The sequence below is a fragment of the Bipolaris sorokiniana genome (genome assembly GCF_000338995.1).
Source record: "Bipolaris sorokiniana ND90Pr unplaced genomic scaffold COCSAscaffold_4, whole genome shotgun sequence".
Classification (NCBI taxonomy): Eukaryota; Fungi; Ascomycota; class Dothideomycetes; order Pleosporales; family Pleosporaceae; genus Bipolaris; species Bipolaris sorokiniana.
The window spans coordinates 778,038-801,543 of NW_006911898.1; the positions used below are offsets into that span (position 1 = coordinate 778,038).

The 23,506-nt window shown below is 48.2% G+C and overlaps 6 protein-coding genes across 6 annotated transcripts; 4 read left to right on the top strand and 2 right to left on the bottom strand.

Moving 5' to 3' along the window:
* Nucleotides 1–255: 255 nt before the first annotated feature.
* Nucleotides 256–1,653, top strand: COCSADRAFT_137862 (uncharacterized protein). Its single transcript, XM_007699664.1, has 3 exons — nt 256–566; nt 642–1,019; nt 1,082–1,653. Exons 1-3 carry the CDS (start codon nt 442–444, stop codon nt 1,302–1,304), a joined length of 726 nt encoding a protein of 241 aa, XP_007697854.1. The 5' UTR covers nt 256–441; the 3' UTR covers nt 1,305–1,653.
* A 2,914-nt stretch (nt 1,654–4,567) lies between these two features.
* On the bottom strand, nt 4,568–6,116 carry COCSADRAFT_297447 (uncharacterized protein). Its single transcript, XM_007699665.1, has one exon. It carries the CDS (start codon nt 5,757–5,759, stop codon nt 4,626–4,628), a length of 1,134 nt encoding a protein of 377 aa, XP_007697855.1. The 5' UTR covers nt 5,760–6,116; the 3' UTR covers nt 4,568–4,625.
* A 2,351-nt stretch (nt 6,117–8,467) lies between these two features.
* COCSADRAFT_34907 (uncharacterized protein) lies at nt 8,468–10,514 on the top strand. The gene has a single exon (XM_007699336.1). The coding sequence runs from the start codon at nt 8,489–8,491 to the stop codon at nt 10,205–10,207; it is 1,719 nt and encodes a 572-aa protein (XP_007697526.1). The 5' UTR covers nt 8,468–8,488; the 3' UTR covers nt 10,208–10,514.
* A 918-nt stretch (nt 10,515–11,432) lies between these two features.
* On the bottom strand, nt 11,433–16,560 carry COCSADRAFT_188716 (glycosyltransferase family 24 protein). The gene is made up of 5 exons (XM_007699666.1): nt 16,169–16,560; nt 15,766–16,119; nt 14,885–15,716; nt 14,571–14,831; nt 11,433–14,520 (listed from the first exon to the last, which is right to left on the bottom strand). Exons 1-5 carry the CDS (start codon nt 16,309–16,311, stop codon nt 11,584–11,586), a joined length of 4,527 nt encoding a protein of 1,508 aa, XP_007697856.1. The 5' UTR covers nt 16,312–16,560; the 3' UTR covers nt 11,433–11,583.
* A 981-nt stretch (nt 16,561–17,541) lies between these two features.
* Nucleotides 17,542–19,180, top strand: COCSADRAFT_197828 (uncharacterized protein). The gene is made up of 2 exons (XM_007699667.1): nt 17,542–18,041; nt 18,112–19,180. The coding sequence occupies exons 1-2, from the start codon at nt 17,673–17,675 to the stop codon at nt 18,958–18,960; spliced, it is 1,218 nt and encodes a 405-aa protein (XP_007697857.1). The 5' UTR covers nt 17,542–17,672; the 3' UTR covers nt 18,961–19,180.
* A 713-nt stretch (nt 19,181–19,893) lies between these two features.
* On the top strand, nt 19,894–23,478 carry COCSADRAFT_179654 (uncharacterized protein; the record flags this gene model as incomplete). The annotated part of the gene is made up of 3 exons (XM_007699668.1): nt 19,894–19,989; nt 20,036–22,046; nt 22,112–23,478. 3 exons carry the CDS (start codon nt 19,894–19,896, stop codon nt 23,476–23,478), a joined length of 3,474 nt encoding a protein of 1,157 aa, XP_007697858.1.
* Nucleotides 23,479–23,506: the final 28 nt, after the last annotated feature.

Consider the following 23,506-nt stretch of genomic DNA (forward strand, 5'->3'; position numbering starts at 1 on the left):
ACGCTAGCCCAAAGTAGAATCGTCTAAGCATGTACCCTTGGAAATGCCACCCCGCCATGAAGTAGAGTAGTACATAACGGTGCTGCATAGTCGGGACCGACTCGGTATCATCTGGGACGATCAATTAGGACAAAGATAGAGGGAATTCGTGCAGTAGGCCGCACCCTGCGTGATTGGTGCACCAGCAAGCGCGCCGGAGCAAGCCTTGGCGATGTGAGCGCGGAAAGTTTACCCCCCCCAACACCACAACACATTGTGTCGGCTCCGAGCTTCAACAGCTCCCCACACGCCCGCGCCTCACTACTACTTGGCTGCGCGTGCGCTCTTGCTTTTTCGTTTCTTTCATTCCTTTGAATTGCATATCCACTGCTTGTATGAGTCTTTGGCGTTAGGTCTTTAGCGTGTGCACCCGGCAAGACGAAAGAGGACCCTTGGTTCGCCATGGCGGACAACAAGCGCAACAGCGTTGCGGGCAAGGTTGCGACACCGAACCTCAAGGCTGGCACCGCATCTAACAAGGACGTCATTGACGCCGATTCCAATCTGTACAAGGCCGTGGGATCGCGGTAAGCCCAGCTTGCCCCCTATGAGCGTCGGACTAGAGAGATCGCGCTGTTCGGGAGTATGCTGACAAGCAGCAGCATCAAGATAACATGCGCTCCCGGCAAGAATGTCCTCGAGGGCACTCTCTTTACGGCCTGCAACATTACCCACGCCATAGCCATCAACACCGCGCCTGCCCCACCGAATCCCTCCACCTCTGCTCTCAGCCAGCCAGGCGATTACCACATTATCCCTTTTGCACACATTGAATCTTTTGAAATTCTCGGATCAGGCGAGCGGGCGCCTGAGTCGACAGCGGGCTTCAACGGAGCACTTCCTAGCATATCCAAGGTTGACCTAGCGGCACTGCAAGCCCGTGAAGATCAGACGATTCGCGAAATGAAAAAGAAGGATGCGCAGAAGGGCAAGGGCGTTAGTGCGGAAGCGCAGGAGCTATTCGATGCCATCTCGAGGACGTGAGTGATATCCAGTTAATGTCTACCGATACAGGGGCTCAGACTGACATGCAAACGAACAGACTACCGACCCGCTGGGCAGACACTCAGATTGTAGTTAGCGACTCAGTTTTGATCCAATCGCCATACACACTCGACAGCATCCGAGCACCCGCCGACAAGGCGCAGGCTGAGAAGCACGTGCGCAAGATTGTCGAACACTACTACCAGCGCAAGAAGGGAGCACAAGCAGGAGTAGCGCGCGCTCCAGTTGCTGTACCTAATGCCCCACGAAAGGGTGGTTAGATGTAACGTAGCCTGCATGGAGTTGGCTTGCGGCACTTTTTTTGAGGTAGAGATTAGGTCCAAGGATGGGCATCACCTTTTCGACATGCAAATCATCGCATAGAACGGTTAGCAGCTAGGAAAATGTGGCCAAATTACCAAACAAGCCGCAGAGCTTAAGAAGTCTTGCGCAGTAAGGAGAAAGAAAGAAGGGAAGAAATCGGTGAGGGGCGTGGAATGTCGATAGTATGCCGCATATGATTTCAGTGGAGCCGAGGCAACATTGTGATCTCATATGTGAAAGTGAGAGTACCTATGTTTTAAATAAATCACAAACAAAATGTTTAAATTTCAAGACTATTGTTGGGAGCGTGACATGAGGAAAGACCTGAGGGCTAGTGATATCAGTAGGACGGCACTGAAATGTCTAGCTTCTAGGTACGATACATGACTGTCTGAATCGAACTTAGAATGCAGACTGCTATTTTTGCGTTCTATGAAACGTAGTCTCTTAAACTCTCCTTCAAACAAGCCCCCTTTTTACTTTTTCCACGACAGTAACACTCTTACGAACAGCTAAGAAAGGGGACAAAAGACTTAAAGTACCAGGACACAGAAAAAAATACATGGATCTTATCCACAATACTTTATTACGTAGTTAATATCCCCGTTCCACTACTTCTCTACTACTAATACTACTAAATTAGCACGTACTGACGATTTCAATCTACCCATCTCGCTCTAACTCCGGCCCAAGTTCCTAGACAAAAAAAGTACATAGATATATCGACTAAGACTTGTATGAAACAGCCAAGCTTTCCTCCGTCTCTCTTTCCTTCTCATTTTTTTTCTCTTTCTCTCTCTCCAAAACTATTTTACGTACTACGAGTTGGTGCCGACGTAGTCTACTTTGGATAGTTCATTTAAGATTAGGGCCTGGCTTGGTTTGGGAGGGTGGGAAGTAGGGTTAATGCTTATGGTGGTTATAAGATAAAGGGCCCCTTTTTTTTCTTTTAACTTTTTCGGAGATTTTTATTGAATCCTTCAGGTGAGTGGTGTAGCGCTAGTTTGGTAAGGAAATGCCTATCTAGTATGTATCTAGTTAAAAAAATTCTCGTCTATCCTCCTATTTATTTCTTAAATCGGCTTTGTTAAGTTTCTATTGTTTTTTTGTGTTTGCAAAGAAAATTTTGTTCGTTTTTTTCCCACTAAGATGAAGGTCTCGAACATCATTTCGGCATTCTGCCTCACGGCCCTTGCGTCGGTGTGTTCGTATACAAATTCGTGTCAGAGATTCGGTGCTGTAAGTTCCACTCTTCCTCCTCTTTTCCACACATAGATGAAAGAAAAGGAGAGAGAGGCTGACAAATTGTGATTCGAACAGGTTGATGCGAGATCCGGCTCTGTACCTGGGACTGCGGATTCCTGCGCGTGGCTTATTGGGCAGGAATATGAGGATCCTTGTGCGAAGAAGGGGTTGAATTGTCGACGTGGTAACTGCGTAAGTTCTATATTCAGCGTAGCATTATAGGGCTGACATGGGCTTTTTTTCTGGAACGATTGCAAGGTTGTTGAAGATGGGACGACGCGGTGTCGCGCATGTCAAGTTAGATGCTGCTGAGGTCCACGTCTTTACTGAGGGAAGCATCGTGTATTGATGGGAGAGAGTCTTTGTGGCAGATGCTGTTGCTGTAGCTGCAGCGTGCGTACGGCTGCTATCGGTTACTACTGTGCGAGTCTGCACAGTCAGCATATACCTGCGGACGATGAGACAGGAAAAGCTGTCCATCAGTCCGGCCCGCTTCCTTTTCAAAGTATGCCACGCCTAATCTTTTGGGCGATATGGTCTCGAAATTGGCCATTCCGAATGACCTAGTTGCCAGATACTATCGTTCCATAGTGAACATGAAGGACTTCTACTTTTATGGGACTCAACGTTTGGTCTGCATGATCTAACTTACATCCATCGCATGTCTCGTCGCCAGCATGATCGTATGTCGAGTCGTACAGACAATTGTGCTGCTTCCCTGGATACGCAATCGTTTGCGCTATCACTATCCTCCTACTGCGTTGTACCACCAATAGGGGTCGTCTGTAGCAAAAATATCATCCGAACTTAGTTTCTGTCTATTTCGCAAGAGCTCGTATCGCAAGGTCGCCTTAATTTCAAAATATAGATCTAGTGCTGATTTCTTGGACCAAATCATTACTACATCTTCGTGGAAGAACCTAGTCTACGCCGGACCCACGTTCTTGGTATTTCCTATTTGAATATCTTCTCCCATTTCCCTGTTCCCTAACTGATATTCTCTTCTTTGAATTGAAGACTATCTTTAGGGGTTACTCGTATTTTATGAACATGATGTGATTTAGAGAGCAAGGATATTTACCACGGCACCTCTTCGATCCTGATATTTTCTTCTAATAGAATCTGATAAACATGAATCTTACATCTAATTAACTAAGATCAGTGTCTACTCATACTCCTTTCAAGATATAATACACTCCAACCAAACCTACTCATGACAGTAGAGTAAACCATACCACTTTTAGAAGAAGCGGTGACCTATCTCATGTAAGAAAACGCACACTCAAGATACTAAACGTTTTAGCGAGTCAAAGAATATGAGAAAATCTATAAATTGATGCCCTGCTTTGCACTACTTCCCTATCAACAAGAAACGTCACTTGCATCTATCCTCTGCCTCTTCTTGCGGCTCGATAAACCAACCGCACCATGAAGTCAACATTCCTTCTTACCGCCTTAACCTTCAATGGTGTCACTCTTGTACAGCTCCCCTCTTCCCTCTATCTTTCATTTTGCAGGGCTGTGTAGAGCTAACTTTACAATCTACTTTAGGCAGCAGTCAAATGTTCTGGCACAGTTCATTTCCCTAGTGCCCTGACAAAATGCTGTAGTTACTTCAAAGGCTAGTAGCTCCCAGCGACCCAGCAATGCTTGATGGAGTCCGATTATGATGGGCAAGGCAGTTCTTGGACCACGTGTCTTTACAATGTTAAAGGTACTACTGGTGCTACGTGTCTTGGTGCCTGAATGTTTTGAATCAGACACATAAATTGTGAGATGGAAGGCAGTTTTACAGTTAGACTTCAGTATAATAGAATGGTTACAACTTTGACTGCATATTACAATTAGTTTCTAGGGGGTTTCGTGCACGAAGAAGTGCAATCTACTTAGTTCTAATAATCTCCGTATTCGGATAGCACATAACTAGTGTTGTAATGAACACCAAAATCTCCGCCAGCCCAACCAGCTAAAAACAACAGTGAACGCAATTAACTGAAGAACTAGGACCCGGATGGTTTCTATATAGGATATTCTTAAGGTAGTAGCTCCCATGGAGTTTCGCCGTCAGATGATTTGACGCTATCATTGTCAGACGACTCTGGATAGAGAGCACTTGCGTTGAGAAGCATATCGACTATCCGCTCATAGCCGTGCCTTGAGGCTCTCCGTAGCGCGCTGCTGGAGGATTCACCTAGGTCATTAACACGGTCATTAACGTTGGCGCCCGCGTTAAATAGTAGCTCAACTACCCGCTCGTGGCCTATGAATGAAGCCGCATGTAGCGCATTACCGTAGTACTTTCCGCCCTGGGCGTTAGCGTTGGCGCCCTTGTCGAGAAGCATCTGAACAATTTCATCGTGCCCGAAAGATGACACAATAGTCAAATGGTGTTCAGGAATGACGTCATAACTGTAATAGGAAGCATGCATTCCCGTCAATCCCGGGAAACACAAAGACTCCGGATTAGATACTTTCAATCCAAGCTTGAACAATACAGCATCTTTGCTTGTGTTTAATTCGGCTTCTCGGAAGTGTATCATCCAGAACTTCCTAGAGTAATGGAAGAAGCTTTCTGTGCCAAAATATCGAGCACCTGGCAGCCATGTGTTATTTGTTCCGAGTCTTTTTAATGGGCTATAGAAACTGATGTAATGTAGACAATACTCTGCAAGAATCTTGTGCGCGTGATGCATTGCAATTGAGTGTTCCCATCGCACCTTTTGGGGCACACTCGTAGATGGTGATACATCCGCCAAGAGAAATTCGCGGGCGATCTGATGAAGAAAATAGACCTTCCCATCATAGACTGAGATGAACAGCCCACACCACGATCTTAGACGAGACTTGAAGTCTTCTTCTTTTTCAAGGTCCAGATCTTCCCACGACTGCGTAGTTCCTTGTATCTCTGTGGCGATATTCAGCTCTAAGACCGTTAATGCTCGCCCTGCGGCCAACAGGACGGCCAAGACCCTGCGGACTATTGGCTGATCTTTAGATTTGCTGAAGATCTTCTGGTACACCTGGCTGACAGTTGTTGGTAACGATTTGATAGCTGACTGGACCCCCTTCTTAGACTTCTTGAAACCTTCGGACTTCAAATAGTCAAATATCAGATACACCCAGGGTCTGCGGAGACTAGCAGCGGCCCCGAGACTTGTTTGAGCCATTCTTGAAAGTGGGCGTGTTCCAGAAACCAACTGCACGTGCCTTCTGCTCGATCTTCTACGCGATTCTTGTACCACTCGTATGTGGCATCTTGAGTGCTCTTGGTAAGACGAAATAACTGGAGATAATCTTTTTGGCGATCCGAGAACTCCTGTTCGCGTACGGTGTGTTGCATCTCTAAATGCTCCCGCGCAATGTCTAAATGCTCTTCTGCAACAACATGGTGCTTTGCTGCAGTGCCTTGGAGGTCAAGCATGTTTGCAAGTATTAGTATTAATTTGCGCTAGTACGACTACGAAAAACCTGTAGACTGACCAGAGAGAACGTCAGCAATCTTTTTCTGTGCCTGCACCAGGTCTGACGGAATCATGAATAACACTTCCTTTGCGTACGCTGCTGCCGTCCCTGCTGCATACATTTGCCATTGCTTATTCTTGTGTGAGTCAGCGTAATCGCAAATACCCCGAATCACCAGACAAGGGAAGCTGTTCATGAGGCCTGCAGCCTCCATCTCGAAACAAAACACCCCACCAAGCTCTGCGCTAAGTCTGTCTCTCTCGACAGCCGTCTTTATAACCTGGTTACCAGATGCAATTGTTCCGTAATGCACTACCACTTCCCGCTGGCTTGGTTCTCGAGCGAACAAACGATCTTGGTTACACTCTTTACATGTAGTCCTTCCCTCATGGTTGTACTCCGCTTCGAAGAGAACGTCTACACCAGCAGCTTCACGCCCAAATGCAGGCAGAGCAGCAAGCTTAGAATGATATTCCAGCTACTTGCCTCTTCCCCTCATGTGCTTAGCCCGCACTTTGGCAGCGGCGTTAAGGAGTATCGTAGGCGGCGAGTTGAGTGAGTAGGCTCGCTCAAACCCAGTCTGGGTAGCTTTCCCAGAGTCATACTGCACAACTCCGCCATGCGTCTTATGTGGCTTGCTGACCACGACATCACCGAGTCTCACATCAGTATCCTCTGTGGGAACGCCACCTCCGATGCCGACCATTAGACAGAAGCGGGTTGAGGTGAAAGTCGACTTCATCTGCGCGGCGACTGCTGCAGCTGAGTTGGTGCCTATCTGGCCTTCTGGTAAGCAGGCGATCACGACGTTGTGGTTGCAAACTCTTCCGCAGGTGTAGATGTTTATGTCGCGGGCATCGTATTCAGGCGTCTCGTGCTCCTCATTGAGTAGTTCGTCCGCGGCTGCCAGCTCGACTGGGAGGGCGCGGATCCACCCTACAGTGTAGTCCTCCAGATATAGCTGAGATGCCATTTCTAGACGTTCTGTGGGAGGAAAGAAGGGTCTCAAAAGCGTGCTTGCTCACGTTGAAACCGTGTTCCCAGAATCGAAGAAAGTTAGGGTTGCAGAAGGGAATGCGGACATGGCGAAGCAGGCTGAGTAAAGGCACGCCCTACTGCTGAAAGCCAGCCTCTGTTATTGGCTGAGCTTCAGAAAAGCGGTGGATCAAGTTGGGGGGCGAGAATGGAGGGGAGAATGGTTGGTTGGCTGGTTGGTTGGTCAATTTTTCCCGGCTAGAGGTGCCTCTCCACGCACGTTTGTAGATGTTCCTAGAGCGCTGCTAGCAGATCTGTAAATTTGCTAGTATAAATTGATGCAAGCCAAGCTTTGCTGACGTGTCCGGCTGGTTTGACTCTCGCTGCATAGTTCTCCTATTCTACCATTCGGGGTTTCGATAGTAGTAAACTCACTCCCGAATTCAACTAACCTATGAAGTATAGGATTCTACAGTTGCGATCAGAATTGGTTTCCGGTTTAGTAGCTTGATTTGTTCCAAGCTCACGGTCCCCATGATAGAGGAGTTTCTTACTTGGTGTTAGCGTCAATAGTGTGCGCATGATAATTTTTGAGGCCTTTGACAATAAGGTTCTCTTGTAGATTTTAACTTTACTGAATCGCTAACACCTAGAGTAGGTGTATAGCAACATATCTCTTGAACCTTCGCCGCTCCATTCAGTCTCATCAAACCACTTTCTTGCCCACTTGAACTGTCAGAATGCATGGCGTCGTCTATTTTTCCCCTAATTGTTACATCAACGTGTTACGTTTATGCTATTGGGCATGTGATTTGTAGGAATATTATTCAGCTCTTGGCACGCTCGTTAATCTCCATCGCGGTGTGCATTCCATCCTTCTATCCTTTGCGACACGAAAATTTGAGAACTTACTACGAAAATAAACCCGCATCCTTGCGGGCCGTAAGAAAACTGACTCCAATCAAGTAAAGACAAAGATACTGGCGGATGACCGCAACCAACACTTGTTTACATACCCCTTTGGCTTCGCATTTCTCAACTCAATAATTTAGACGAAGCCCGAAGCATAGACTACAAATCCCTGATACAGTACAAGTGCGCAACAACAGCCGGCGGTGGCTTCGCCTCAACGACCTATCAAACAATTTACAACATGACTGGCTTGCACCTTGCGGACGTCGATTTGACACCGCTTACTTTCGGAACGTGTGAGGAATTCTCTTGTCTTCCATTCGACGGTGATAGTGCTGTGCCCCAACGGATCAAGCCCTGCGCAACCTGTCTATGGGGTTATGCAATGGTGCGTTGGGCGCGCATACGGAGTTTTCGGTCGTGGATACAAAGCGGATGCCAGTTCTGTCGACTTGTTCTTGAGATCTTTGAGAAATATGGACCATTAATAGACGACGCCTCAGGCCTTGGAATTTACCATAACGGGAAATGGATCCAGATCGCCTGGATGACTCCTGATCGAGCTTCAGGACGGATCGACGTTTATGACGTTTATGACGAGGGCCCTTTTGCGACTGAACCGACTCTAGCGGCTAATGCCACTGTGCCACAAATTAAAGATATCATTGGCGATACGGGTTCCAGTCATGCATTACAGTGGTTGAAAGACAAGCTAGGATTGTGTGACTCAACGCATAAACATTGTGAACACAGAGGAGAAACATCCTTGCCAAGGAGGATACTTGATGTTGGCGGAACGAACGACAGCAGCGCTGCGAAGGACCAGGATATTCGACTGATTGAAACAAAGCATGACATTAATGACTATATCTGCTTGAGTCACTGCTGGGGAAGCGGCGAGATGTTTAGGACCACGAAAGAGAATATCAGCGAACGAATGCACAACATCCATTTTAACGATCTGCCAGCTACCTTTAAGGATGCAGTTAGAATAACTCGGGACCTTGGCAAACGATATCTCTGGATTGACAGCCTTTGCATAATACAAAATGACCCCAGGGACTGGCGTGAGGAGGGTTTACGCATGCATGAGGTTTACGGTAATTCCTATCTAACGATCGCAGCATCGAAGACCAAGGGCCCGGACGACGGTTTGTTTTCCGTGTCGTCTCAGTATAAGCTCCAGCAGTTCTTTTTCGTGACAGACAGACAGCAATTTGTCATGCGTGTACGACAAAAAATCTCTCATTTCAACTCCATTGACTCTTTTCCTCTGCTGAAGCGAGGATGGGTCTTCCAAGAGCGAATCTTGTCCCGAAGAATGGTGCACTTTGGCCCCCAGGAGCTAGTATGGGAGTGTATGGAGATGGAAGAATGTGAGTGTGGTAATGTTGATGAAGGCATCAGCTGGAATTTACACACTCCGCGCAAGTCGCATTTGCTGATTGGGGGTAACGTTTTCTTGTGGAATCGGATAGCGGCAGCCTACTCGAGTCTGAGTCTCACGAAAGAGAACGATGTTTTACCTGCACTCTCGGGTATTGCGAAGAAACACAAACCAGAACCTGAGGCAAAGTACCTGGCAGGGTTTTGGGATGGGAAATTCTTGGTCATCCATCTCATGTGGTACGTACAGCCGACAAGAGGGCTATTCCCAGGTGACTATAAGAATATCATACAAACCCGACCTTCACCGTGGCGTGCACCATCATGGTCGTGGGCCTCTGTCAAGAGTGCTGTCATCTACAACGAGTTCAGCAAATTTTATCGGGCAGTTGAGATCGACGAAACCAGGATCATTCCTACTAGCAGAGACGCCACTGGGGAAGTTATATATGGGGAATTAAAACTACGGGGCTCTACTACCCTTGTTACTTGCCACATGCCCGAATATCAGAGCGGTACAAATCACCAACAACAACTCCACATCCGCTGCATGGATCTGAACGTCAGAAACCTGGCTCTGTTTCCTGACTATGACTGGTCTTTAGACCAGAACTGGTGGATTCATGAAGGCCAATCTTTACTTTGTCTGTATCTAGCAACGACGCGATCCAACACAAACAACCCTGACGGTGTATGGAATCCTGATGAACAAATCTTTGATCCGGATGACGATGTCTGGATGATGCTACTGGCAAAATTCACACGGGAAGAACCGGTTTGTCAGCGAGTGGGTATGGCGAGGCTCAAATGGAAAGACTATAAGCAACAGGAAGAGTTTAGGGGCAGTTTCAAAGAGCTTGGAGCCTTCCCGATTTGTTGAACAGCGATAGGAGGTGGAATTTTTGTCTTCCAGGCTCTTGATGTCTAGCCCAAAGTACATCAAAACATAAACAGGGCTGTGTCTAATACTACAAGGTATTGGGAGCTTTGAGTTACTACATGAGACAACAAGTATGCAATGACGTACCCATATTTGATCTACACGTGTTTAAAGAAAGAATTAATTGTTACGGACATAGTAACAATTACCTAAGCCAACTTCTAAGTGTTCAGTTCATATAGTCGTCTATCACCGGTACTAGTAGCTTTGTTTACTTAGATTGTATTCTTTTGGAGTCGCGGCGGATCGTAGATTTCATTAGTAGAAAATATATATAGTAAGAAGCATGTCGAACCGTAGTTTCTTTGTTACAGTAATAAAAGCTTTTCTACGTGATATTCCTTAAAGAGAGGAGAAAATAACATCACATAGATCATCTGCTAACAACATCTCAAACACTCCAGTTGCTCACGTCACCGAAATGACATTGCATCTCAACCCCGCACTCGCATTCGCCATCCCACCAATTTCGCATACTCGATACTTTTAAACTTCCCCGGCCGTCATAGATAAATCCCTCCCTTGAGTCCACCCCTAAAATAGAGAAAAAAAACCCCCTAACCCCTCTTCCAACAAATCCACAACGCCACCTCCCCTCCAAACCCTCATACCTCTAACCCGTCAAATACTCGGCATCACCATCCTCAAAGCCAACACCATCACAGTGCCCCATCCCGCAAAGTCGCCGCGCCCGAAGTCACAAATATAGCAGCCGAGAAGGCGGAAGCGTGTTTTCAGGAGGGAGGGGGAGTGGGAGAGTAGGGGAAAACATCTTAGACTAATTATCCACCTCTTATTCCAGATCCGACAATCTCATAACTGCTAGGGGAACGCTTGGTAAGCAAAGAGTGTGAAGTGGTACAACAGTGACTTTTCGTCGCCAAGATTACAAAGCGACATCTGAGATGGCAACCGAAACCCGAAGATTTGAGAGAAGCATGAATATCTAGATGACCACATACTCCGTTCGTTCCATTAACAAACAGTTCCCTCTCTCGTTGCTATTAATCTCAGGCTTGCGAGACTCCAGACTGTCATGCTAGTTTTAACGAAACAGACCATCACGAACTCTCAACACCTTGCTTACCATAATCCCATTGAGGAAAAAAAAAAGGGGGGGGCTTTGGAAAGACAGAAGAGTGACTTCATGACACTAAAACAAGCTCAACATCATTTACTCACAATATAAAAGGTGTGTAGAAAAGCGTCTTCATACTCTCAAATCTTTCAAAACTCTATCTTGGCCTTGACAAAAAAATCTCACATCTGCTGTATCCATGTACTCTATACACACTCCTCACACAGACATGTTTGGCCTACAACTCACTATGCTCAACAACCCTCTCAGCATCCTTCTCCTTCTTCTCCCTCAGCTGCTCCTGCTCCTGCACATCCACCAAACCCGCAAGCTCCTGCTCGCCCTTAACCCGCCTCGCAAGCGCCGCAATCTCCTCATCGTAGACATTCCACTCTGGAATCTGTCTTCTTGCACGGTCTAGCTTAGGTTCTTTAGTCTGAGGGTTATTACAAAGATCGATCGTTTTTGCTTTGGCGAGGTCCTCGTCGCTGCACCATGTTTCGCACCAGAGCCATTCCTGAGGCAAGCTGTGGATGGGAAGGTTGAATTGCATGTTGTTTGGGAGATCCTGGTCGAGGTTGGAAAGCGAGTTGGGGTCGGCGGATAGAGCGTGGTATTGCTGGCGGAGACGGTCACCTGCGGCGAGTTGGCGGAAGCGGACGAGGTCGACTACGTAGAGGGCGGAGATGTGGTAGGGACGGCCACGTAGAAAGTTAGCCCAGTAGCCAGTCTTCCAGAAACGGAAGCCTTCCATTTCGGTGCGAGAATCGCCCATGGGGGTAAAGCCGTAGGGTGCACCCTCGAGGTCATGCTGCACAAGCTCGTACATGTCCGTCCTGACGATCTGATCCGCATCCACAAAGATGACCTTTTCGAGGTCTAGAGGGAACAGGACATCCAGGAAGAGAATCTTGTAGCCCCAAATCTCGCGTTGTTTCTCCGACTGTTGGCGCAACCAATGTGGCCATTTGTACGTGACCATCTCGTATTCAAAGCCGTACTCGGCGGCCATGTGTGGCAGGAACGACTTGAAGCTGGGCGAAAGGAACTGTTCAATAAACCAGAACTTGACTGTATGTTTCGTGTGCTTCATGACGGAGAGCATCATGATGTTCAGCATACGCTCATACAAGTGGCCCGAGGCGACTGAGAAGATGTTGATATCCGCCTGTGTGCCCTTCTTCACTGCCTTTCCTGACAGCAGATCGGCGCCCTTTTGCAAAACCTTTTCAGAGTCAAAGTTGAGACCAATCTTACCAAGGAACTGGTTGACTTTCTGTGCGCCTTTGCCAACCAGTTCGGAAGCAAGAGACTCCTCTGGAGCAAGCACATCAGCGGTTTCCTGACCAGGTTTGCGAGACAGTCGCGGAAAGATGGTAGCTCCTTGGAAGCTCATGAGGGCAATCTCGGTAGTCTCGTCACCAGGCTGAGGGGCCCAGCTGATTGGACCAGCGCTATCGAGGTTGAAGACTTGCTGGGACCGACCACTCTTCAGCTGAATATTGTAGAATCCAGGGTTGGCCTTAAATTGGAGGTAGCCAAGGTTAGCCATGATGATGGTGTCAGCAAAGTGTGGGTCTTTCTCGGTAGCTAGGACAACCTCAGCTCCGCGAGGTGGCTGTCCACCATTGGTGGTATCGCGAGAGTGACCTTCGATGAGAATGCTTTCCAGTCCATAGACGGCGTCGATGTTGGAACCAACTGGAATAGTGCTGAGCTTGATGTTGTCAAGATCATAGATGGATTCTTCTGGAGCGACTAGCCATGAAGGGGGCACATCCATACCAAGATTCAATAGTGCCTCTTTGGGGATACCGGAGAAGCGTGCGCTCAAGCTACCAACAGATCCGTCCGCATTGAAATGAGGTCGGGCTTCGAGAACATATCTATAGAAGCGCTTGATAGGAAGCTCTTGAAGATTGTCTTTGGGATTCAAATACAGTGTCAGATGAACACCCTCCATGTCGCCCAAGGTCTTCAAAATGGGAATCCATTTCTGCGCAACTTCAGTAGCCGGATCGATCGCGGCCACAATATGGAATACAGCCTTGTCTTTGTCACCTTTGACAATGGCGGTGTGCTCAGTATTCCACTTTTCGTCGTCATTTCTCCTGATTGTCGAAATCTGTTCAAAGATACCCTCTGGCACATCCGATATAGTTGACAAAGCAGCCAATGATTGTATCTTGGCGATATTGAAAGGCGACTCGATCTTGTTCAGGAGCCCAAGATCGTCCAATGCCTTACTCAAGGGCTCAGCACGTTTGCTCATCTCGTAGGACACCAGTCCTTCCAGATCATCTTTGGTGAACTTGATATTTTCTGGAATAGGGCCAAGATGACGCCCATTGACAATAATGCTATTTTGGCCTGGCTTTATACCAAGAGCGTCGTATATCGGCTCGGCTGCCTTCCAGAATAGTCGTGACTCGTCTGGAAAAGAGATGGAGCTGGACTCGCGAACCAGAAGCTCCAGCAAGGTGTCTACTGTGAACTTGTCACCTATTTTGGAAAAAGACTCAAGGATGTCTTGCGACACGCCCGACTTTTCCGCGTCAGCGGCAGGATTGTGTATCAAGACAATCTCAACGTTCGGGTTGGCCTCGCGGAAGACTGCCAGGGACTTGAGAAGGCTCAAGCCATACTCAGAGTCGAAATCAGCGGTGAGGGTGATGTGTACCCAGTCGCTTTTGCTTGAAGACTCGGAAGCATGAACTCGTGGCATCTTGTTGTATACATGGCTGTGGGTGTTTTCAAAATCAGCCATGTTGATGAGCGTGACGTTCTTCTCGTCCTCTGGAATAATATAAGGATTGCGCCTACTGGCAGCCTGAACAAGGAAATGCTGTGGAACCCAGCTATCTTTATTGAAGTTGCCTTCGAATATGGCCTTTTGGATTTCGCGAAGATCGAAACTAATTCGTTTGCTGAGACTAGAGAGCCACTCCTCATTCCCAGGAATAGCAACACCGTTTATTAGAATTGGTGGTTGCGGGCCTTCCCCAGCCAAACGACTCACGTACTGCTTGGAGTCTGCAATGCGTTGGTCCAAGTCCTCTGAAGTAAGGACATCTTGGAATGAAAGGGCTGTACGCTCATCGAGCAAGGTCGAAGTTTTAACTGTCGCGTCAAAGATGGCCTGATCAGGCTGTGTAAGCTTCTTGCCGTCCAGGGACTGCGCCATATGTTAGTGTTAGACATATATAGAAGGGAGATAACCTTTACCGCTTGAAGGTATACTTCCACCGCAGAGATCCCATAAGCATCCAGTAGATGATAGACTATCTTGGCCTGCTCGGTAGCTTCAGAAGAGCCAGACTGAGGGACGATACCCCAACGCAATGGAATGCCACGTCTGATCAAATTGAAGATGGTGTCGAGGAGAGTCGTCACATCCTGGGTGGATGTCAAGTCAACAAACACAATGGCATTATGAATATCTCTGCGGCAAGAAGGAAGCTGTCCAGGGAATGTCCTTTGCAATAGCTAAAAGAAAATTGGTCAATTCAAGAGCATCAACAATATCAGCTGGCACTTACAGCTTCGAGGCTGCTGGGCCAGTCCTCATACGCCGGGTCCTTCTCGATGTCATTGAGCCAGATGATGACGTTGCCACCTTCGGTTGCATCTCTAAAGTCGTAGCGCTGTGGGGAGTCACCTGCATTGGTTTTTGCGATGGCTGAATGCGACAAGAGAGATACGACTTCAGAAACCGAGAGACCCTGGCTGCGAAAGCCGTTGATGAGTTTCCGCTCGCGTCGCAGGTGCGCCAACAACGAATATGGGTTGACGTCACGAGTCGGAATGGTTAGGCCGTTAATTACGATCAGATTGATGCCGCCCATCAACCATTGATCGTGATTCTTCTTGAGGCCTTGAAGAAATTCATCAGTAGCGTTGTGGGCAGCAATGATGGACGAATATTTGGGAAAGTCCTGAACGAGCTTCAGAAGGGTATTCATGGGATCTTCGCTCTGAAGCACAAAACTAGCAGCCTTGAGTCCGAGATCAGATACTTCGTCTTTGGAAAGAGGCTTGAGATCGGCAACATCTTCTTCATCGTTCAAGCCAGTTTCCATTGTTTTCTGTGCAGCATTCTTGTCGCTCTCGGCCGCTTGCCTGTCGTCAATGACAATGTAGTCGGTACGCTTCAATTGAAGGCCAACACCATATCCGTTGACCACTAGAGGCGACGTGGGCGCCTTGGGAGATGGCTTGTGCCTGATGCGGTATGATGTCTTTCCTTGCTTGGCAGTGGTGCTCAGTGTCTTGTGCCATTTTTTGAATCTTGGGGCAGTGATGTCGGCGTAAAGAATGGCTGGTAGAGCTGAGCCGTTGCCAAGTATGCGGTCAAAGGGTAGTTGGTATGTACTGTCCAGCTGTCAGTGCCTCGTCTTCCCAAGAGCAACGTGGTACGGACCGTTCACTTGCAATGTCCCCAAAGGGCTCATCCAGATGCACCGAGCAATATTGTTTGCCATGAAATGAGACCCATAGATCACATGCTTCTGTTTGCTTTGCCGACAAGGAAGGCTCTACTGAAGTATTGTAGAACTGGTAGTGTGCTTCGATACGCGGCGCGGCCGACCGAACTGAAAGCGCAAACTCGAAGGAGGCAAGGGCTTCTGGCTGCGTGATGTGACCATCAGCATATAGCAGGTCGACAAAGGCTGTATAAAGCTCTTGGTCGGTGGTCTTGTCGTCAAAGTAGCCCTCAGCAATTCGGTCGAGAATGGGGTAGTATGCAGTCGCGTTCTCCTCAGCTGCAGTCTCTCTGCAGGTTGTTAGGTTGTGTATGCGGTATTGTTTTGGGAGCTACTTACAGTAGCTCAACCAGATATGGGGCAGGATTGAAGGCGGCCTGCAGGGCGACGTTGATACTCGGACTTGCCAATGTGCCCATGTGCCGGAATGCAGTCAGCACAAAAAGCGCCTTTGCACCCAGGACAGAGGCCGAAGCTCTCATACTGCCTGGCTTTGTCCAATCGCTATAGCACTTTGTAGTAGTGTGTGATGTAACAAGGCAGGGTTTGGTGTTTGTGTCGAAAGGTCAACTCTCGATGTTAAGAAGATGCAACGTGTAGCATAACTTGGCTGACGAAACGCGCACGCAAAAACAGAGTATGGTGTGTCGCACAGTGCTGGATGTGGTTTGATGAGTCCAGTGTGCTTTTGGTCTTTAGAAAGAGACAGCGGCTCTCCTTGAGCAGGGACTTGACAGCTCAATGTCTTGACGACGTATCTTGGATTGACTGGCGCGACAGCATTTGGTACGGCAGGCGGTTGTTACCCCAAGCGAAGCGGCTATCTAATCTTATCGGTTCCTGCCTCGGAATCGTTCCGACAACAGGCTACAAAGTATGTGCGTAGCCGGTCACGTGCTACGCTACCACCGCTTCAGCTGGTACGCCATGTGCTCCAAGCTTTGGCAGCGCAACAATGCAATACGACTCTCTTTGGGGGCGGCGATAATTCATCAGCCGCTGAAGGGTAATTAGTATAGCGACTACAGAGATGTTAATTATAGAAGTTTTTTTGTGCATGTCGAGAGTAATGGAAAGTCCATTAGTTGTTTGGTACTCTTCAAGTCTTGGATCAGCCTGGCGGAGATGCCAAAAGGCTATTTGTCGGTCCTTTTCTTGCCTTGTGCACGATGATATTGAACGAAAGGTTTATGGCGTGAAGAGTTCAAAATCAATTTTGTGTAAGCACCCGTGACACCACCGACTATCTTTTAGCTACGCACTAACCGTTTACCTGCCGTAACGCGTTCTTCTATGTCATTTGGACCAATTCTCTGTGTTCTCAACGAACTACTTGACGTGTTTTTAGATGGTAGTACCTATTCTTACTATGATTGGTACATGCACATGTCAACCAAACAGGGTATGAGCATATTTTATCCACCTACTATATCCAGTTCACCATACATCAATGGAAAAGAAGCAATGCCCATAGGCCACGACTCGCAAACAGCCCACCTACTGTGTGATTACGTATCCACACATATACGACCCAGCTAGAAACATGACATGCATGGTGGCCCTGCCAAGGTGTTGCGCCAGGCCGGATGCTAAGGGCATAGTGGGGGACAAGCGTGCGCGTCTGCGCCTGGCTGGGCCCTAACGGTGGACAGACAGGACGTGCGGCCGGCCAGTGACGCCAAACACGATACGTATACGACGGCCTGCTCCACCACGACCCCCCCCCGGCCACGCTGACGACGGCGTCTGTCTCCGCCCGTGTTTTGCATGCATTCATCTGTCTGCTCACACCCATCCACTCTCCAATGCCGTGAATCCACCTGCTCCATCCCTCTCCGCCATCATGCTCAGCGGCCCGCCTAGGATCATTCCCTTCGTCTTTGTCTTTCTCGCCCTCACCTTGGTGTGGTGGTACCTGCATGCTGTCCCTGGTGCAGGTCCGTCATTGGCAACATGGAAGCCCTCACCACCGGCCAACCGTCCCTCGCTGCGCGGCGACCCTCTCGACTTTGGCCTGCCCCTGCGCTTCTCAGACCCTGTGCGCAAGCCTCCGGGAAGCAACTACACGTACAAGATTGTCGTCCCCAAGACCCAGAAGGAGGACATTAGCTGGATGGAGACCGAGATTCCCGATGCGCCCCTCGTAGTCTACGAAGTCGACAATCCCGATGCCGAGCACAAGATCCCCAAGAATAAGGGCCGCGAGGCAATGGTATGATCCCTTTTTTTTTTACATACGTGCTGCTGTTGCGCGTACATGCAGGCTGACCCGCGCGTTCCAGGTGTACCTCTCCTACATCATCGACCATTACAACGACCTTCCCGACACCGTCATCTTCATGCACGCCCACCGCCACGCATGGCACAACAACATGCTCCTCGGCCTCGACGCTGCCCAGATGATCAAGCGTCTCAACCACGACCGTGTCGCCCGCATGGGCTACATGAATGTGCGCTGCCACCACGAACCCGGCTGTCCCGACTGGATACACATGGACCGTCCCGGCGGCGACTTTGACTTCTTCCGTAAACCCGAGGAAATCTATTGGCGAAAGGAGGTCTGGGAGGAGATCCACCCCGGCGCGCCCATCCCGCCCTCCATCTCGGGAATCTGCTGCGCCCAATTCGCCGTCTCGCGCCAGCGCATCCAAGAAGTGCCCATTGAGCGCTTCATCCACTACCGCAAATGGCTCCTGACAACCGGCATGGACGATCAGTTTTCCGGCCGCATCTTCGAATACATCTGGCACTACATCTTCACCGGCCACGAAGTACACTGTCCAGCCATGAATACATGCTACTGCGACGGCTACGGCTACTGCTTTGGTGGCCTGGCTAAATTCAACGAATACTTTAAGAAACAAGATGCGCGCAACGAAAAGTTTACCGAATACGACGGCTACCAGAAGAAGGAAAAAGAGGCGGAGAAGGACGGCAAAGACTCTCCCCTCACTGAAGACGAGAAGAAGAGATTTGGCGAGCTCAGGGCCCAGCTTTTGGTTATGGACCGCGAACTCGACGAGCTGAGAGATGCGGCGAGGAAGAGGGGCGACGACCCTAAAGCTAGAAAGGAAGAGACCGAGTCGTACGATTCGAGTCACATTTGGGACTATGCTCCGCATGACAACTGAATGAACATTTGATGATTATGCATGCTTGCGGCATGTAGGGCGAATAAAAACAACAGGCGTTCAGATGGTGTTTTCTTGCGAGATTAATAGCACCACATACGGGGGTTTTGTTTCCCTGACCCGGACATGGATTGAGCATGGGGCATACATGACGTTACCTAGATACCTTAGTTATATATATATACATATTTGTTTCATTGTATGATAGATCTCAAATCTGTACATGTTTCTCTCACTTGTTCTTGTCCTTCGCATGTGCTTGTGAGTTTCGTTATAGTAAAGCTGTGCTAACTTATCCTGCGGCTATATGATTGGTACTGCACATGCTCGTCACATGCTTGTCCTAGCATACAGCAACCTTACCACTCTATCACTACACACAAATATTACATTCTCACTGGCAAAGCACAACTAAGACACTGCAAGACCCAGAGTCATGGCTCCTTCCCTTTTACTTTTAGCACTGAGTGGCCAATGCATTCCCCACTTTCTACCATTTACCTCCAAGCAAACACTTCCTTTCTTCCACAACTTCTTGGTACCCAAACCGTTTTGCAACCAGTGGTGTAGCTGCACCCAGTCCTAGGACAAGCTGTTTGTCAATGTCTTTGTTTGTTGGTGTTTGAACCGGTCGCCGCACTGCTTGCTGTTTGCTTACTACTGGCGTCGCTTGCTCTATCGACTTCACCTTCACCTTCGTCTTTGCTTTCGTCTTCGCCTTCAATCCTACTTTCATTTTTACTTTTGCCTTCGCCGTCTCTCCCACATTCACCCTCGCTTAAGAAGACGCCAGCTTCTTTGTCACTTTCGTTTCCCAATACTTTAGAGCAGTTGTCGCAGAATCTTTCTCTCGTTCTACTTTGCAACGCTTGTGCCTTGCGCATTCCGCAGTAATTAGTCAATAAGTTCTCCCACAAAAAAACGGAAGCTAGCATGTCCACCTCGAGCGATTTCGCTCGATCACAAGCTACTGACTGGTCGCCACCAATACCCGCGACGCCAGAACTAGACGCTATCCATGACATCAAGGTAAGAAAACTCACAACACAATTTTCATCATACTGACTCTGACAAGCTTGAACAGAAACAACGCATACGAACTACATACAATGAGCACAAACCCGGAAAGCAACGCCTAGTCGTTGACTTGCATGACTTCGAAATATACCGTTCTCCAGATTACGAAAAAAGAGCATACGAGCTAGCTAGCTTACACTTTCTCGGGCTTCCACTAAACAAGAAACTATGCTTCGATGGATTTGTACGCCTGGAAAATGTCGAGCGCTATGTACAAGGTGTACCATTCCAGCAGTGCTCTATTAAAGACTACACAGACAAACAAAATCCAGAGGTCACGTCCTACATCCAATCTGAAATGGCGGCGAATGACAAGGAATACGATATCTGGTATCGGCTCACTCAACCCATCCCACAATATCAGAGCCTCCAGGACGCCTTCCTCTGGATAGCTCAGCTTGGAAAGCACGTCCTTCATTACATGGAAGGCGCCTCGCGCTCGCTAGCCTGCTTTCGTGAAGACTTTCACACCTTCCTGAAGGATCGTTTTAGCGACAATCGCGATTTTGAGAAATGGCATGCGGCTTTTCGAAATCAAGTGGACTTCCGAGTTGCTATTGTGACATACATCGAGTACCTGTACAAGGAAGCCTCTAATCGTCCAAATTCTGATCAGTTTGTTGGGCAGCCATTATGGGTTGAGTGTATGGCGAGAGCTGTCACGCCTAATATACCGCGAAAGTCAGACTCTGAGCAGACAGTTGCTACGCCAGCTGTTTATGCTTGTTTTAAAGACATGTACTTCGGGAAGCAAATTCGACTGCAAGCTCCATCCACAAGCGTCCTTGACAAGCAAGAATACAGGAAAAAAAAGCTGGGATTTTCGACAACATCGTCAGAGTCACTTTCCTATGCCGAGTTGTCGAAAAGCTGTCAGCCATATGAAGCATCACCGGTAATGGTTGGAGATGTTGTAGCCGTAGTCCCAGACGAGGCAGATTCCAGATTATGGAAACACACCAAACGGGATTGGCTGGCATATGTCCAGCGCACTCAAACTCTCGACAACGGTGTTCAACAACTGTTTGTAGTGTGGCTGTATTGGCCTCATGATACAAACATTGCCAAAGCCCACTATCCTTTGGAAAACGAAGTCTTTCTGTCGGACCATTGCAATTGTACAGAGAGAGCGCTGTTATCTACTGATGTCAAGGGCAAATACTATATTGACTGGTGCCCTTCCATTATCAATGCGAAGGATCTTTTCGTCAGGCAAAAGTACATAAGAGAAGGGAGCTCATTTGTGAGTATGAAGAACAATGACAAGATTTGCTCTTGTCACAAGGAGACTACTTATAAACCTGTCGCCACTACGTACAAGTCTGGTGACACAGTTTATCTAACACCACCAAAAAATCACCGGCTACTAGAGCCAGTCATTATCCACCAGATTGACGAAAGGAAGGGGTCGGTAACTGTGCGGAAGCTGTTGCGACTCGGGCGTGATTGCGCTGAGCTGGCAAAGAATCTGCAACGATCAAATATCGCTCCAAACGAACTTGTACTCACGGACGACTATTCAGAGACGAAACCTGATCAGATCGAGCGTCACTGCTCCATACGATTTGTCTCAAAATCAGACATCACGGCTAGCAAGGTTCCTTTCCCTTACAACCGCCAAGGGGCAGGCGACCTATGGTTCATCTCAACGGGATTGAGTATCAATGATGGACAAAAGAGGCTCTTATATCTTCGGCGCCTTCCAAGGAACGTGCGCCAACGCACGAAGATAGGCTTAGACAACAAACTTAGAGGTCTCAGCATCTTCAGTGGTGGTGGATTGCTAGACAGAGGGCTCGAAGAAGGGGGGGCTGTCGATTTTCGTACTATTGTTGACTTCAGTCAACATGCTATTCGAACGCAGCAAGCGAACATTAAGAATTCTACGACAGTTTGTCTATACTGCGGCTCGGTAAACACTTTTCTCAATTCAGCGCTCAAGGGCGACACAAGCTTCTTTGCTAGAGTTGGTGCTGTGGACTTTATTGCTGCAGGATGTCCTTGCGTTGGTGCGTATACTCAGTAGATCCACTAATATTTGGTCAACCTTACATCTTGCTAATATTGCTAACAGCATTCTCTGGACTTCAGCAAAATCACCTGAGCCCAAGTTCACTGCTCAACGCATCTCTCATTAGTACATTCTGCTCCTTTGTGGATCTTTACCGACCTTTATACGGTGTACTGGAGAATGTATTGAATATTTCATCAGAGAGGGCCGGCTCAGCACTATCTCAGATGGTGGCTTGTCTGGTATCATTTGGCTATCAAGTGAACCAGTACATTATGGACTCCTGGAACTATGGCAGCCCACAGAGACGCTCGCGCGCAATACTCACTATAGCAGCTCCTGGTCTTCAGCCCATTATGCAGCCATATCACACTCACCGTCGATCCGACGAGGAAGTTCGCGGAAGAAGTCTAGGCCAATTACCCAACGGGGAATTCTGTGCTGGGCGTCAGTATTACCCAACGCCTTTTTATCATGTCCCTGCGGAGACTGTTAGTTCCGGACTGCCCGATATTGGATACAGCACCGCGCAAACATGTATACCATACCCGGACCACAGAATCCCTTGTGTACCTACTGGGAAAGATCGAGCTCTACTTGATTGTATACCAAAAGAGCCCCCAGGCTGTGGGTACAAAGAAGCTGAGGAGCTTGGGATTATTCCGCCCTATTTACGCAGGAAAAGAGAGATCGGCAAATCTTACCAAAGGATAAAAAGAGCTGGCTTAGTACCCACGATTACAACAAGTGCGTGTATTTCAGACGCTAGGAGTGGTGCTGTGGTACATTGGGAGGAAAGCAGGTCTATAAGTCTACAGGAGGCTCGCCGCGCGCAAGGTATCGATGATACTGAGCCTATCATCGGAACAATCAGAGACCAGTGGAGGATTGCCGGTAATGGTGTGGATCGTAAAGTGGGTTTTGCTATTGGATTAGGATTACTTCGAGCTGTTGAGAGCAACGACTTAGAGTTCACATCGACCGGGACTGCAGAAACATACTCTACTTCAATTGAAGACGCAGATGACTCCTTGATCCCAAGCCCTTACAAGCATGATGGTGGCTTTTCTCATCTCGAACAGACGCTCAGAAGTGGTGTGAGTAGGCTTTCTCTAGCGCCGATGGACTGTAAAGCAAAGCCTATACTACAATCAGCTCATGTCAAACGCACAAGGGAAGAGGACTTGGACTCCAGCAAGCTGCCAAAGAAACAGGCACGAACTAGTAAGGCGCAAGATGCCGCTGCCAATCTCGAAAACAGGGCAACACCCATTGATATGGGTAGGAATAGCAGACAGAGCTCGACAGGTTCAACAGTTTCGACAGTTTCGACAAAGGCACGGTATACACGGCACTCGGGACTACCTGTTGAGTTTGTCCCGAAGAACTGGAGTAAAAAGGTGGAAGCAAAGCGTCGCGACTGGATCTAATTGATAATGATGATGAAGGGAAAAGCAG